The following is a 17,577-nucleotide window of genomic DNA, read 5'->3' as shown; positions in this document are numbered from 1 at the left end:
TTCCCTTCTACTTACTCTGGGCTTTTCTTGTTTTTCTCTTTCTAGTTCTTTAAGGGTTAGGGTTGAATAATTTATTGTTGATTTTTCTTGTTTTTAAAAAAATGTATTTTATTGATCTTTTTTCCCAGAAAGGAAGGGAGAGGGATAGAGATTTAGAAACATCGATGAGAAAGAAACGTCAATCAGCTGCTTCTTGCACACCCCCTATTTGGGATGTGCCCGCAACCAAGGTACATCCCCTTGATTGGAATTGAACCTGGGACCCCTCAATCTGCAGGCCGACGCTCTATCCACTGAGCCAAACTGGTTAGGGCTTTATTGGTGTTTTTTTTGAAGTAGCCTGTAGTACTATGAACTTCACTTTCCTCAGGACTGCTTTTGATGTGTCCCAGAGATTTGGGGTTGTTGTGTATTCATTTTCATTTATTTCCAAGAAGTTTTTAATTTCTTTCTTGATTTTGTTGGTAACCCATTAATTCTATTTAGCCTCCAAGTGTTTGAATAATTTGGGTATTTTTACGGTGGTTTGGGTATTTTTACAGTCTAATTTCATTCCACTGTGATCTGAGAAGATGCTTGATATGATTTCAATCTTCTTGAACTTATAGAGACTTGTTTTGTGTCCTAATATGTGGTCTATCTTTGTGAATGATCCATGTGTACTTGAGAAGAATGTATATTCTGCAGCTTTGGGATGAAATGTTCTATTATATAAATGTCTATTAAATCCATGTGATCCAGTGTGTCCTTGTTAATCTTTTGTCTGGAAAATATATCCAGTGAAATCAGAGGGGTATTGTCCCCTACTATGACTGTGTTGTCAATTTCTCCTTTAAAGTCTTCCAGAAGTATTTTTTAAAAATATATTTATGTGCTCCTAGGTTGGGTCTGTATATGTTTACCAGGGTTATATCTTCTTGTTGGATGGATCCCTTTAGTATTATGTAGTGACCTTTATTGTCTCTTGTGATGGCCTTCATTTTGAAGTCTATTTTATCAGATATGAGTATTGCTACTCCAGCTTTTTTTTTTCTCTTCCATTTGCACAGAAAATTTTTTTCCATCCCTTCAATCTCATCTGTGTGTCTTTTGTTCTGAGGCAATCTCTTATAGACAGTATATAGTTGGGTCTTGTTCTTGTATCCATTCAGCTACCCTATGTCTTTTGATTGGAGCATTTAGTCCATTAACATTTAAGGTTATTATTGATAGGTACTTATTTATTGCCATTTTAATTCTGTATGCCTAGGTTGGTTGATTTGCATATTAGCCATTTATTATATAGGATTTTGTTTCAATACTTCTCTCATGCTCATGAACTTTATTTATTTTTACTTCTCATGTTTTTTTTCCTAACTTGTCATTATCCAAGTTCAGCTGACTCTTCAAGTTACAGTTCATGGATTGCTCTCTCAGTTTATATTGATGAACTTCTCCCTTTCTCCCCCCTACTGCATGTACACACACACACACACACACACACACGCACACACACACACACACACACACATCAGACAAACATTGAGCTCCTACAATATGTCAGGCACTATTTTAGGAACTGCAATTATAATATTATTTTGCATATATAATTATTTTTTGGTTCTAATTATATGCTACTATCAATTATAATTGAATTATGTCATGTCTGTTTTTTTTTTTACCTCTTAATGACAGTTGCAAATAGGATCCTGGAAGTCAATGCTCTATTTACAGTTCTTTTATATTCTCCTCAGATTTCTACTCCTTGCTATGCATGCTGGCAACATTTAGTAAACAGCTTGAAAAAAATTTCTTTTTCTTTATTTCAGGAGTGGCAATGTGTACAATCAAAAGGTTGCTTTTTCTTAGAAGAAAATGGTGAAATCATTAGTCATCAATACAGGATGCAAATAGCTCAGAAGTCCATGGTTTATTTAACAATTAAACCATTAAATCTGAGTCAAGTTGAAGGCAAGTTTAAAATTTTTATATATTTTAACCCTCTTTGAAAATACTTATGTAAGTATGTGATAGTCTTATTTAGTCAAGAAGATAATCTGCCTAAGAAACATGTGATTACTTACATTTAAAGAAAGAGTTAGTTTACACATTGACTATTACCATATTTTGCAAAGCAAGTAAGTTGCTTTTTGTGTTGTTTAAAGTATGTTTTATTTTAATTCATTTTAAAATCTTATGACATAGAAAAAATTTTTTGTTTCCTAATTAATCTTTAGCTTTGTCAGTTACCAAATTTTAGAATTATTATGTTGAGAAGTTCTATAGAAATGTAATTTAAGACAATATGAACTGCAAATATTTTTTAATAACTCCAAAGCCATATGTCATATGACTTAGACAATTCTTATTAATAATTATTGCATTCCTGGTAATATTCTTTTTTTATACACAAATGCTAGGTAAAAATTAGTAATTTCCAAGTGCTTAAAATGGCTATTATGTAATTTAATAATTCCCTAGAAACCCTTTTAATGTTGATTATTCTAAATATCAATATTTTCTTTAATTATATTTAAATATAAACATTTTCTAACTAGTGGGTTCTCCCTCATTCCCATTCTTTTTTCCTCCTAACATAGATTCACTGTATATCTTGTAGGATACTTACAACATTTGGTAGTTGATGCTTTTATTTCTTTTCTTTTTATTTTTATTGATTTTTTTTTTTTTTTAGAGGAAGAGAGAGAGATAGAGAGTTAGAAACATCAATGAGAGAGAATCATTGATCAGCTGCTTCTTGCACCACCCCTACTGAGGATGTGCCCGTAACCAAGATACATGCCCTTGACCGAATCGAACCCAGGACCTTTCAGTCTGCAGGCCAACACTCTATCCACTGAGCCAAACCGGTCTCGGCTAGTTGATGCTTTTAAATAGTAATTACAGTAGTCATTTTTAAAATATAGGTGTCAAGATAGGCCTGCAAATTCAATGTAGTTAATTCTCCATATTCTTACAAAAAAGATTTCCTTATTCATTTATTTCTCAAATATTTATTGAGGATCCATATACTTAGTAGCATTTTAGGTGCTTAGGATACATCAGAATATAAAAAGGACAAAAATGCCTGCTCTTATGAACTTACATTCTAGTGGGGGAAAGAATAAATAATAAACATAATAAATAGTAAATGACACGTATGTTAGAAGGTGGTAAGTGCTATGAGAAAAACATAGGAGAAAGGGGGCATTGTGAATGCTGAGCGAATATGTGTTGCCATTGAAACGGAGTGGTTAGTGTATGCTTCATTAAGAAGCTAATATTTGAGCAAAGTCTTTGAAAGAAGTTTATCAATTGTCAACTGCTACATAACAAACTATCCCAAAGCTCAGTAGCTTAAAATAATTAAACATTTGTTTGCTCATGAGCTTGTCTTCTGGATAGTTCTTTCGGTCTGAGTTAGGCTTGGCTTTTCTCTGCATGGCTCATGCATGCACCTTCTGTCTGTTGCTGGTTAGCTGCTGTCTGGTTTTACTGGTCTTGGCTGGGCTCTCTACTCTGTATGGGGTCTATGGGCTCTCAGATGGTACAGTTTGACTCTGCCTCATTTAATTAATTTATTTTTTTTACTTTTAAGATTTTTTAATTTTAATTTTAATTAAAAAAATTTTTTTTAAGAGAGAAAAAGAGAGAGGCAGGGTGAGGGGGAGAAAGAAACATTGATGCAAAAGCGAAACATAGATTGGCCACCTCCCAAACTCCCTCTTACCGGCAACCTGGGGATGTGCCCTGACTAGAAATTAAACCAGCAACCTTTTGGTACATGGAACAAAGTCCAATCAACTGAGCCACACCGGCCAGGGCCTCATATAATCTCTTACCATCTAGTTAACTAGCCTGGACTTGTTCTCATGGTGTTCTCAAGGGGATCTTTGAGAGGAAGCAGAAGCACCACAGGGCCTCTGGATGCCTGGGCTCAAAATGGCATGTTTCTTCTTGTTGCCAACAGCAAGTCATAAGACAACTCCAGATTTACAAAGTGAGTAGACTCGACCTCTTGATGTAGAAGCTGCAGAGTGACATTGCAAAGGCTGTAGATACAGATAGGAAAAGCCATTTTAGCTGTCTCCCACTTAAGACAAGGGGGTGTAGGGTGTTGGGAAGGATGAGTGAAGAATAGAGGAGGTTAACGTGTGCGTGTTTAGAAGAAGAGCAATGGGCTAGAGTGTCTAGAATTAGGTAAGGAAACTGAGGAACAAGGACAAAATTAGAGGGTTTTTACCATAGTGAGGATGTGGCCTTTATTCTGAGGGAAATGAACCTTTAGGAGGAGTTTTTTTTTCCCATGGCTGCTGTCAAGATTTTCTTTTCCTTTTATTTTCAACAGTTTAATATGTGCTTGGTAGTTTTGCTTTTCTTGTTGATACTGTTTGCTTTGGATTTTTGTTTGTTTGTCTGTTTATTTTGTATTTATCCTGCTTAGGGCTCTCTGAGTATCTTGGATTTATGGCTTGTTGTCTTTTATAATTTTTAGAAAAATTTCCACCTTTATTTCTTCAAATATTGCTCTGCCCTCTGTCTTCTTTATCCACTTGTACGGTGCCTGACATCTTGTCCTCCTGATTTTTGTTTGTTTGTTTGTTTGTTTTTATCACAGATCAGCCAGTGCTTGCATGTCTTCTCTCCTTTGAAAGGCCTGTCTTTCCTTGGATTTCAGGCTATTTGGTGGTCCTGTGACCTCAGCTCTGAATGGGCTCAAGAAAATTTATGATTTTGTAGTTCATGCATTTTTCCTTATTGTTCGGGTGGGAGCAACATTTTTCCAACTCCCAACTCCATCAGAAGATTATGAGTAGAGGCAGGACATAATCTGACTTGTATTTTATCAAGATCAGCCAGATTGCCATATTGAAAATAGACTGAGGGCTGCCCAGGAGAAAGCAAGGAGAACAGCTACGGTGCTATTGTAGAATTCTAGGAGTAAAGTGATTATACTTTGAACTGGGATGTACAAAGGATCAGAAGTAAAAATTCTGGAGATATTTTGAAGGCTGAACCATAAGGTTTCCGGAGGATTGGTTGTGATATATGAGAAAAGAAAAAAGTTAAAGATGACTCCAAGATTTCTGGCTTGAGCAACTGAAAGGAATGAATTACTATTAACTGAGATTGAGAAGAGATGGACAGTTTTTTAAAAGGGGTTGGGGAACGTCAGTTTTAGATATAGAAATCCAAGTGGAAATGTTATATAGGCTGTTGTTTATATGGGTCTAAAGTTGGGAGGTAAAGTTCTAGCCGGAGATACAAATTTTGGAGTTGTTAACACATAGATGGTGTCTGACATCTGTTTTTCCAACTATGTTTTCCCGCAGGTAGCCAGTGCTTGCATCCCTTCTCTCCCTAAAGGGTTTTGTTTTTCTTTGGACTTAAGGCTTCTTGGTTGCTTTGCAACCCCAGCTCTTTGCTGAAATTCTAGGAAAATTATGATTTTTAGAAAGTGTGTATGAGGAGACTGTAACAAGCTCACTGTATATAAGTATGTGCCTTATCGCAAATACGATTATGTTTTCATATAAAAGTAGAACGTGCATTTCTAATAAAGAAATCCAATGGGAAAAGAAACTACTAACTTCTTCTTTCAATGGTAAAGAGTAAGTAGTGATTGCTTATTTTAAGATTTTGGGTTTTTTATTGTAGGAAAACCATCACCTTGGTTATCAGTTGATACTGCCTTGTATATTCTTAAGGAAAATGAGAATCAAGCAAACCTACAGCTCATGTGTTTTACTGAACTGCGAAATAGAGAAGTATACATATTTTATTTTCTAATATTTAATTTAAAAATATAGTATGAATTCAAGTTTGGGGACAATATTAGCTTTTCTATAATTTATTTTTTTAACATTTGTATATTTTCTTCTAATTAAGGCATATAAAGTTCTTAAACGCTATGAATATGACATATGTTTTTAAAAATATATATATTTTATTGATTTTTTACAGAGAGGAAGAGAGAGGGATAGAGAGTTAGAAACACTGATGAGAGAGAAACATCGATTAGCTGCCTCTTGCACACCCCCTACTGGGTGGGGATGTGCCCACAACCAAGGTACATGCCCTTGACCGGAATTGAACTTGGGACCTTTCAGTCCTCAGGCCGACGCCCTATCCACTGAGCCAAACTGGTTTCAGCGACATATGTTTTATTGTGAAAGACTAATTCTTGTTTGCTGAGATTTAAAAATTGAGGCTTGATTGGCAATCTTAGCTTCATAACTCAACAGTTGTATGACATTGTACTTCACTTTCCTCTTCTCTAAATACCCGATTCCACACATGAGAACATTTTTTGTTAGACTCAAAAAAAAAAAAAAAAAAAAAAAGGGTTGATACCAGTGGACATTTCCCCCCAAATGCAAGTAATTCAAGACTTGGGAAAAGTTACTTTAGATGTTTATTTTACTTACAAACTACTGCAAAAAGAAAAACATCATGATAACTATCCTCAGGCTTGGCTCATATTATAGGGTTCAAAATAGATTGATCTGAAGAAATGCTTTTAAATGATTTTCTATGTAGCTCATAGGGTTGCTCTGATCTTTTCTAATTATATATTTACTCAGAAGCCAAAAATGTGAGGCAGATACATAAATGTGGCTATTTATTTTATGAGGACTACAAAATACATCTGCTACACAACAGGAATAATACTATTCAAGGGCTTACTGCAATATCATATTTAATCTTTATATAGGTCCAACGACAGACAAACGTTTCCCTGATGGAATGTTACATAAAAGTCTTTATTGTAGGCTTCCTAACAGACAAGAATAGTTATAGGCAAGAAACAAGTAAAATGACAGAAGTTAATGTTTGACTAAACTCCTGACTACAAAGTTAAGTTCAAGATAAAGCATTGTCTAAAACAATAGCTTTTCCCATTTTTGCTTTGGATGAAATTGCTTTCTTATGAGATTGCATGTGTAAAAATGTTAGTACATAGCAAGCTTGCAATAAAGTTTGGATGAGTTTCTATTTACCCCTTTACTATAAGGCTTCTGGTTATCTGTAATATGTCATATTTACGAAGGACTTTTCCATTTTTAGTTTTAGTTTCACAAATTTTCTTTAAGAAGAGTTTTGTGCCCATGAAAGACTTTCCATTTGCCATCCACAGCAGCAATTCAGGATTCTATGCGGAGGTTCATGGGAAACATATATTAGGAAGCAGAAGAACTGTTTTTTCACTCGTGGGTATCAGTCTACATCGGACCAGTCTAAAAGATTATGGCTTCCAAAGGATGGTTTTGGTCAATCTTTACTCTTTAAAATGATTCTCAATTTTATTCGGTTGCTTCTTGCATTAAAATAGGACATTGTCACTTTAAGATGATTATGGTTACCCTGATTTGTGAGGGCAGAAATAGGGCTGATCCTAGAATACAGATAAGCAATTTTATTTGGGGTATGTATAGACAGGATAACCTGAATTATACCTGGGTTTTGAACATAATACCTGACAGAAATCCCTAGAGCAGGGGTCCTCAAACTTTTTAAAGTGGGGGCCAGATCACGGTCCCTCAGAGAGCTGGAGGGCCGGACTATATGAACTACTAATTCCTACCGTAACACCTCGGCTGCGCTCACTGCCCAAAAAACCTGGCGGGCCGGATCAGACTCCTCTGCGGGCCGCATGTGGCCCGCGGGCCGTAGTTTGAAGACCCCTGCTAGAGCTATTCAATACTGAAGGGAAAATAGCTGACAGAACATTCTTAGATTTAATATGTTTGACAGAGACAATCCCTAGATTTTATAGGAAGCCATTGGACTTCAGAAAGTACCTAGAAGGTCCATAGAGAGATACCATGTTGCTTTATTTTATAGAACTAGAGAATAAAATATTTCACTATACAAATATCCTGGCACTCATTATAAATATCCTGTGATGGTAAATAATTTTATATAAGATAGATTTACATGGGATTCTGCCATCTTGTTTTATAGTCCATCTATATTAATAAAAGGCCTGTGGCATTGTGATGACCAATGAGCAGTGGTTCTTGCGGCCAGCTGGGCAGGGTGCAAGCTACTAGTACTAGTGGCAGAGAGCTATGCATAGCGGAGGGCGGAACACAAGCTACGATTGGCGATGGGCGGCGCGGCAAGCGGAAGCTAGCTACTTGCGCATGATTTTTTGTGCACTGGGCCTCTAGTATTACATAATAGAAAAATTCCAGTGTGTTTGTCTTTAGAATTGGATTCTTATGAAAATGGCTTGTTTGTATAAATAGTTAACTCTTTTAAATATATTTCATTTTTATTTTGTGCCCTTGAAATCTATTTGAATCATATTGGGGAACTGTAACCTGGAAAAATTATTCTAAGATCTCTGTCTTTGCTTTCTGTTGAAGATATTTGCTTCACCATCATTTTTTTAATATGATTGTGAAAGATTTAAAATTATATAATTTTTTACCTGTTATAGTTTTAAGCATTAAAAAAAGATAGAACTACATAGAATTATATCTAATAGTCTTATATTGGAATTACCATTGAAAAAAGATTTTGAAGCCTGTAAGAGATTGATAAAACTAAAATAGAATTGGTGAATATTGATTTTAAAATTTATTTCTAATGCTTCTTTTTCAGAAGGAAAATGAAAAGTCATTAAGATTTATGGTGGTTTTAAAAATTATTATTCCTTTCAAAACAGGTTTTTGGATGGACTGGTGAACTAGGACCTGGAATTTATTGGTTAATTCCTTCCACAACTGGCTGTAGGTTGAAGAAAGAAGTAAAACCAATAACAGAAGAAGCCCAGCTTGTGTGTAGGGATGAAACAGGGGAATTGTTTCTTACAAAGGAATTTAGGTAAGTCTTGTTTCTGAAGATTAGAACTTAACATTTAGACTGGATACATATATATTAATAGCCTGCCTTCTACCCTTTCCTTTGGGCAGCTCCCACTCCCACCCATGATTCTAGTTCAATAATTCAACTCTTACTAGGCTTCTGAAAGTGACCTTCCATTCACAGGTCTGGGATTGCCATTCATTTCTGAGTTCCATACATTTAACAGGTCAGCTTTAGTCATACATCCCAATTTCTCCTCCAGCAGGCACTGCCTTAAAACTAGATCCTGCTAGTTGCACTGTTGACTTAGGTAACTGTCAAACATGAAATCCAAGCACTTGGGTGGTTTTCCCATGCCCTAGATATACACAACATCATCTGGTAGAAAGAAAGAAGAAAGATTGGAGAAAGGAGAAAAGAAGGGAACTACTATTAATTGAGGTCCTACTATGCTTTAACCTGTTAACTGAGCAGGATCTATAAATACGTCAAACGTAAACACTATCGGGAATGGGTAGGATGTATGAATACATCCTGGAAATATATGTTGCGCCCTGAGAAAGACGGTATATATTTTTTGTAATCTTTATAATTGTTTGTAAAATTTATAATTTTTTAATTCGATGTTTCCATTTTTTTGTTGGTATTCTTTTCTATTTGTTTGTAATTTTGTATTTTCCTTTGTGCTTTATATATAAATAAATGAAAAAGTATATATTTCATTTATTTTAATTAAGTATAAATAAAAATAATAATAATATAAAATTAAATCCACTGGGCGTGACATACTGACACGTCCTAGTGAAAGAGTATGCACCCATTGTACGTTGCATAATTAAAAAGGGAACTCCCCAGTTAACAGGTTTTAAGATACAACGATTGTTTTAGAAGCTTCTTTATCTCATACAATACTACACTGAGTAAAAATATATATTTGGATACATTAGCTTTGTAGTTCACAAAAATTGTTCGATGCCTTGATATTACTTCCTTTACAAAGTTATCTTTATAGAAAGCTTCAGTCAAGTCAAATAATTTGCTATTTTTATAATTTTAGGTCAACTTTATCAGATATATTTGAAATAATTGACTTAGATGGAAATGGTCTTCTTAGTCTTGAAGAATATAATTTTTTTGAATTGAGAACAAGTGGTGAGAAATGTGATGAAGATGCTTGGGCTGTCTGCAGAGGTAAGCACTTTTATTTTTATTTTTAAATAATATGTTTTCATTGATTTTTTAGAGAGGAAGGAAAAGGACAGATAGAAACATTGATGAAAGAAAGGCATCAATCAACTGCCTACTGAAACCTGGGTATGTGCCCTGACCGGGAATCAATCAGTGGCCTGTTTGTTCATGGGTTGATGTTCAACCACTGAGCCACACCAGCTGAGCAGCACTTTTCTTGTTCTTAATGGATTATGTAAAGAAATATATAGGTCCCCTCTCATTCTTAAGAAATAAAATGTCAGACTTCTCCATGGAATATTATTATAGCAGCTAGTGGCCCAGTGCATGAAATTCATGCATGGCGGGGAGGGGGATCTCTCCCCCAGCCTGCACCCTCTCCAACTGGGGACCCCTCTAAAGATGTCCGACTCCTGCCGAAACCGGTTTGGCTCAGTGGTAAAGCGTCGGTCTGCGGACTGAAAGGTCCCAGGTTCGATTCCGGTCAGGGGCATGTACGTTGGTTGTGGGCACATCCCCAGTAGGGGGTGTGCAAGAGGCAGCTGGTCGATGTTTCTCATCGACGTTTCTAGCTCTCTCTCTCCCTTCCTCTCTGTAAAAAATTAATAAAATATATTTTAAAAAAAAAAAGATGTCCGACTCCTGGTTTAGGCCTGCTGTGGGATTGGACCTAAACTGGCAGTCAGACATCCCTCTCGCAATCTGGGACCGCTGGCTCCTAACTGATCACCACTAACTGCCTCTGCCTGCCTGTCTGATTGCCCCTAACTGCCCACCCCTGCTGACCTGATCTCATCCCCAGTGGCCCTCCCCTGCTGGCCTGATCTCTCCCTAAATTGCCCTCTCCTGCAGGCCTGATCTCTTCCCCAACTGCCTTAAAACCCCTCCTCAGCCCCCACCTTAGGTTCTGCCTTCTCAGTTCATCCAGATTTGGTTCTGATTGGTTGGTTTCTATGCCAGTCAGCATCAAAAGCTCCACCTCACAGGCAGCCATTGGTTCCTCACAGTTCACCCAGGTTTGGTTCTGATTGGTTGGTTTCTATGCTAGTCAGCATCTCTGGGCCTATCTGATCATCAGCCCCCCCCCCCCCCCCCCCCCCCCCTCAGGCCCAGAGAGAAAGAGAGATGCACTGTTGGCCAGGCCTGGAGAGAAAGAGAGAAGCAAGGGCTGATCAACAGCTGACACAGAGGCTGCAAATCAGATCCTGCCTCTCTCTTCAGGCCTCTCTCTGGGCCTGATCCACTGACAGCCCCCTCAGCAGTCAGTGCTGGGTCTCCATGGCAACCCAGCACTGACTGCAGGACTGATTTCCGGTGTTAGGTTGAGCCTTTGGTTGTCCCTTCGGTTGTTATGGTCACTGCCTTTTTATATATATAGATTGTTTTTAGATAATAAAAATATAAACATTTATTTTACTTAAACTGATAGTTGGTATAGTACTCAAAGAAAATATGAATTATAGTACTTAATTGTAATTTTGTATTCAACCTGTGCTCTTTGGCACTTAGAATGTAAAAAACTTTGCCTTAGCCCTAGCCAGTTTGGCTCAGTGGATGGAGCATCAACCTGCGGAATGAAGTGTCCTGGGTTCGATTCCAGTCAAGGGCACATGCTCGGTTGCCGGCTCCATCCCTAGTGGGAAGCAGCCAATCAATTATTTTCTCATCATTGATGTTTCTATCTCTCTCTCTTTTTCCCTTCCTCTCTGAAATCAGTAAAATGCATTAAAATTTTTAAAGAAACAAACAAAAAACACTTTGCCTTAGCTCTTGATATCAATGGGACCGCAGTGGTCAAGAGCCCCAAACTGTGCCCAGGAGAGGGCAGCAAAGATCTAATAAACTAGAGTTTTATTAAAAATTAAGTTTCCAGGAAGTTATTTATACCTATTAAGAATTCTTTGGGTTTTTGGTTTTTTTTTTGTATTCAAGTTAAATTATAAAATTGCATCCATGGAAGTGTGGAAACCAAAAATACCAAAGAAATATACTGAGAATGAGGCAAAAGCAATTGTCACTTAGGAGGAGTGTGGGAATTGTGTGGGGCCTTATATTTAAGACAAGGACTGAAAGGTCAAAGGGGTAACCAAAAAGCCATAGCCAGAGCAAGAAGTTTGAGGAGGAACAAATACCAGATTAACTCACGTGCATCTATCACTGGGGCAGTACTGTGTCCTACTCTTCTGGTTCTTAAAATGATCTAAGCTTGGCAAAGGCAGTGATCCAGATGGGAGCCTGAAAAATATTTATCTAAACAGCAAGTAAGGTAGAAATATTAATATAAAGGTTTTAAAAAATGTATCTCTTTTAAACTTAAAGTTCATATAGTATAATCAATAATAAGAAATGTATATTGAGCCAAAGCAGGTTTGGCTCAGTGGATAGAGCATCAGCCTGCAGACTGAAAGGTCCTAGGTTTGATTCTGGTCAAGGGCATGTACCTTGGTTGCGGGCACATCCCCAGTAGGGGGTGTGCAGGAGGCAGCTGATTGATGTTTCTCTCTCATTGATGTTTCTAATTCTCTATCTCTCTCCCTTCCTCTCTGTAAAAAAAAAAAAAAAAAAAAAAAAAAAAATCAATAAAATATATATTTTTAAAAGAAACATATTGATTTATAATATTAAATTTTGATTAACAATATTGATAATGCACTTAAGTGTATTATTTTTAGAATGATGCTATTATCTTGTAACTTTAATGATATAATCTTTTAATTCTCTATTGTTTACACTAGAGCATAGTCCTTAAGAGTGATTCATAATTAGGATTTTTTTTACTATAAAGTTATTGATAAATATAATTTGTTTAATAATTTAATTAAGTTGTAGAGTTGATAGTTAACATTTTTTGAGAATTTATATATTAGGTGGAAGCACTTCTACATACCAACTCTCTGAGATATGTGCTATTATTCTCATTTTACAAATAAGGAATCAGAATAAAAGAGGATAAGCCACTTGAGCATGGTTAGACAGTAAAAAATTTCACAGCTGAATTTCAAACCTAGGCAGTCAGACCCCAGAACCTTAAGCACCATGCTATAAAAAATACCCAAGAATGGTTGACTTCAAAAGTGATTTGGGGGGAATGTCTGCTTTACCAACATTAATAATACTACAAAGAAACAGGCTTTGTGTTGTATAGTTCTTTGGATTTTGACAAATATATAATTTCATGAATCTGGTATTACAGAATCATACAGAATCATTTTATTGCCCTAAAAATCTTTTATACAGCACCTATTTATCTACCTATTAGTGGCCTGGTGCATGAAATTCATGCACATTAAAAGGGGATTAATTAGAGGAAATAATTTAATATTGCTATTTGCCCTTTCTCTATAATAGAAGTGTCAGTGATGAAAGAAAATTAGTAAAATGTATATGAAAACCTTCTTGCTGTCAGAGTCTGGGATGCACCATGGGACCCATAGTCAAGTACCCACCCACCCACATGCACCTCAAAATCATGTGAGACCCAGATCCGGCCAGCCCCCACGCCCATTGGGCTAGATCTAGACCTGGCCAGTCCCACCCTTGTCAAACCCTGCAGAGCAGGGGACGTAACCTCAGGTCCCCTGGCATGGTGCCAGGATAGGAGGCATGACCTGTGGTCCCCACGCCCAGACCAGGGTGGGGGGGCATGCCTTGGGGTCCCCTGTCAAACCCCGCTAGATGGGAGACATGGCCTCAGATTCCCTGTCAAGCCCCACTGGATGGGGGGCATGGCCTGAGGTCCCCTGTCAAGCCTTGCCACGTGGGGGATGGGAGGGGGGCATGCGTGCAGCCTCAGGTCCCCTGTCAAGCCCCACTGGGCAGGGGGTGCGGCCTGAGTTCCCCCAACCCAGCACTGGGGGTGCACCTTGAGGTCCTCTGTCAAGTAATGCTGGGTGGGGAGCACGGCTTGAGGTCTCCTGTCAAACCCTGCCAAGCAGGGGGGCACAGTCTCTGGTTCCCTGACCCGGTACTGGGGCGGGAGTGCAGCCTAAAGTCCCCTGTCAAGCCCCACCTGGTGGGGGTGTGGCCTGAGGTCCCCCGGCCTGTCGCTGGAGCAGGGGGAGCAGCCTGAAGTCCCCTACCCCAGCACCAGGTCAGGAAGCGCACCTTGAGGTTCCTGTCAAGCCCTGCTGGGCGGGGGGCATGGCCTCAGGTCCCTTGGCCTGGCACAGGGGCAAGGGGCATGGCCTGAGGTCCTGCAGCCTCATTCCAGGGCAAGCGGCGCAGCCTGAAGTCCCCTGTCATGCCCTCAGGTGGCAGGGGAGGGCATAGTCACAAGTCTGCTGATTGCTCGTTAAGGCTCCTTATGGGAACTTGGCTTCAGCTGTGGGTGCAGCCATCTTAGTGATGGCGTGATAGTCAATTAGCATATCCCCTCTTTATTAGATAGGATTTCTCCCTCCAAACTTTTGGCAACCACTGATTTTGTTCTGTCTCTATAGTTTTGCCTCTTCCAGAATATTGTCTTGTTAGAATATCATACAATACATAGCCTTTTCAGACTGTCCTCTTTCACTTTGCTATATGCATTTAGTTTCATTTACGGTATGTATTTTCAAGGCTTGATAGTTCTTTTTTTTTTAGCGCTGAATTATATTTTCTTGTTTGAAAGTACCACAGTTTGTTTATTCACCTATTAAAGGACATCTTGATTACTTCCAATTTTTAAAAATATATATATTTTATTGATTTTTTTACAGAGAGGAAGGGAGAGAGATAGCTAGAAACGTTGATGAGTGAGAAACATCGACCAGTTGCCTCCTGCACACCCCCTACCGGGGATGTGCCTGCAACCAAGGTACATGCCCCTGACCGGAATCGAACCAGGGACCTTTCAGTCCGCAGACCGACGCTCTACCACTGAGCCAAACCGGTTTCGGCAGTTACTTCCAATTTTTGGCAATAATGAATATAGTTCTTATAAATAATCAGTGTGCAGATTGTTATATGTACATAATTTTCAACTCATTTTAATTGCTTCAGTTAATGAATGGTATAGCAATGAAATGGTATTGCTTTATGGCATAGCAAACCAGTGTTTAACTTTGAAAGAATTATCAAATTGTCTTCCAAAGTGATTGTACCATTTGCATTCACACCAGCAATGAATCCTGTTGCGCCATACAACATTTGGTATTGTCAGTTTTTGGATTTAGCCATTCTAATATGTGTGTAGTGGCATTTCATTGTTGTTTTATTTTGCAGTTACTTAATAAAATATAACATTGAGTATTTTTTCATATGCTTCTTTGCCATCTGCATATTTTCTTTGGTGAGGTGTCTGTTCAGATCTTTTATCCATTTTTTAATTAAGATATTTGTTTCCTTGTTGTTGAGTTCTTAGTATGTATTGGATACAAGTCTTTATCAGATATATGTTTTACAAGTATTTTCTCCCAATCTGTGGCTTGTATTTTCATTCTCTTAATAGTGTCCTTCACAGGGCAGAAGTTTTTAATTTTAGTGACGTTCCATTTATCATTTTTTTTTAATGGATCATGCATTTGGTGTTGTAGCACAAAATGCATAGATATGCACAAGTTCACTCAAATTTTCATCTGTTATCTTGAAGTTTTATAGACTTGTGTTTTGAGACTATGACCCTTTTGGGTCTATGATCCATTTTAATTCATTTTTTTGTGAAAGATGTAAGATCCTTGTCTAGAATTATTTTTTTTTTTTTCCTTATAGATGTCCAGTTGTCTCAGCACCACTTTTTGAGAAGACTATCCTTACTCCATTGAACTGACTTTGCTCCTTTGTCAAACATTGCATATATTTGTATGGGTCTATTTCTGAGATCTCTATTCAAGTCCACTGATTATTTTATTTAATTTTTTGCCATTATCACACTGTCTTGATTATTGTAGTTTTAAAGTAAGTCTTAAAGTTGGGTATGTTAATACATTTTTAAAAATTTAATGGAGGATTGATAATTTTAAGTTTTAAAAGTAGATTAGTTATTAATAGTCTTTATATTACAGTATCTGGATACATTTTTTAAAGTAATAATTTCTTTGGATTATATATCAAATATTAATATTTTTCATTTTGCTTTACTGTATAAGTAGCTCCAACCTCCATTTTAGTGGCTACCATTTTTATGATCAAATTTAATCTTCATTTACTTTTTTTCTTGTAAAAGTTAGGAGTCATTTTCCAAACTCTAAATATTTCAAACTATTATTCAGTCATCTACTTTTAAACAGTCATGTCTCTACTGCTTTTCTTACTAAAATGCATACAAAAGGGATATCTCAAATAAAAGTACCCATTTTCCTTGGATAGGAGTTGGAAAATGGAATCTTTCTTGTTGCTAGGGCAGTTAACAGAATATCCTATAATAAGGAGGTAATATGCAAATTGACCCTCATGCCCTCACATCATAAGATGGGCACCCCCATGTCATCACAAGATGGCCACCACAAGATGGTCACTCCCATATCATCACAAGATGGCAGACAGGGAAGGGCAGTTGGGGTAAATCAGGCCTGCAGGGGAGGGCAGATGGGGGCAACTAGGCATGCAGGAGAGGGCAGTTGGGGGTGAGTAGGCCTGCAGGGGAGGGCAGTTGGGGGCGATTGGGCCTGCAGGGGAGCAGTTAGGTGTCAATTAGGCCAGCAGGGGAATGGTTAGGGGGCTATCAGGCTGGCAGGCAGAGTGGTTAGGGGCAATCAGGCAGTCAGGCAGACGAGTGATTAGGAGCCAGCAGTCCCGGATTACAAGCGATCGGGCCTAAACTGGCAGTCAGACATCCTTCATGGGGTCCTAGATTGGAGAGGGTACAGGTTGGGCTGAGGGACACCCCCTAGTGCACAAATTTCTTGCACTAGGCCTCTAGTAATTCATAATGAGTAGCTGTTTATTATCGATGTTATAGATATATTCAGGAATTACACGTATTTAGATACTTCTGGGTGGATTTAGTTTTGCTTGCAAATAATATTTAAATGGACATACTTATATTTGTCTGGGACATTCATGAACTCCAAAGTGTTTCCTATTGTCTAACAGTTTATTAAGAGGACAATTTGGTTAAAATAAGAGTAATTAGACATAGAGTAGGCTCCTTAAATATGGCACATCCTCATCTCCCTTTTTGAGACATCAGTAGTTTGGGGGTTATTACATCAAATCCATCCAAGTTCTGCTTGTTTTAAGTGGCAAATATATATATGAAGCATTTTAATTTTTTGAAATATATAATAGTATCTGCTCTACATAAGTAGGCAGGTTAGAATTTACCCAATATTACAATTTCCTTTAATTTTGGAATATATTTGCATTATTTATAACTTCAGATTTTGTTTAAAAACTAAAGCATGCATTGTGATGGTTATTATGCTGAGTTGTGGGAAATTAGACTCAAGCATGTTTTTTTTTTTTTTAAACAGTTGTCTTCTTCCTCCCTCCCTCCCTCCCTCCCTCCCTCCCTCCCTCCCTCCCTCCCTCCCTCCCTCCTTCCCTCCCTCTCTCCTTCCCTCCCTCCCTCCCTCTCTCCTTCCCTCCCTCCCTCCCTCTCTTCCTTCCTTCCTTTCTTCCTTTCTCCTTTCCTTTCTAGAGTAAGGGAGAGAAAGAGAAACATCAATTCGTTGTTCT

At 37.8% G+C, this 17,577-nt stretch overlaps 1 protein-coding gene across 5 annotated transcripts in view; it reads left to right on the top strand.

Annotated features, from left to right (window-relative positions):
- EFCAB7 (EF-hand calcium binding domain 7) overlaps positions 1 to 17,577 on the top strand; it is a 45,573-nt gene that overhangs the window by 17,616 nt on the left and 10,380 nt on the right. For all 5 annotated transcript variants that reach the window (XM_084876054.1, XM_084876053.1, XM_084876052.1 and 2 more), the window contains exons 7-10: positions 1,809 to 1,950; positions 5,638 to 5,747; positions 8,654 to 8,811; positions 9,851 to 9,984. In XM_084876054.1, the coding sequence (XP_084732180.1) occupies positions 1,809 to 1,950; positions 5,638 to 5,747; positions 8,654 to 8,811; positions 9,851 to 9,984 (544 nt within the window). The remainder of the gene's footprint in view (positions 1 to 1,808; positions 1,951 to 5,637; positions 5,748 to 8,653; positions 8,812 to 9,850; positions 9,985 to 17,577) is intronic.

This window comes from Pipistrellus hanaki, assembly GCF_964339955.1.
Source record: "Pipistrellus hanaki genome assembly, chromosome: 2".
Taxonomy (NCBI): Eukaryota; Metazoa; Chordata; class Mammalia; order Chiroptera; family Vespertilionidae; genus Pipistrellus; species Pipistrellus hanaki.
This window is presented reverse-complemented; position numbering and strand designations above follow the sequence as displayed.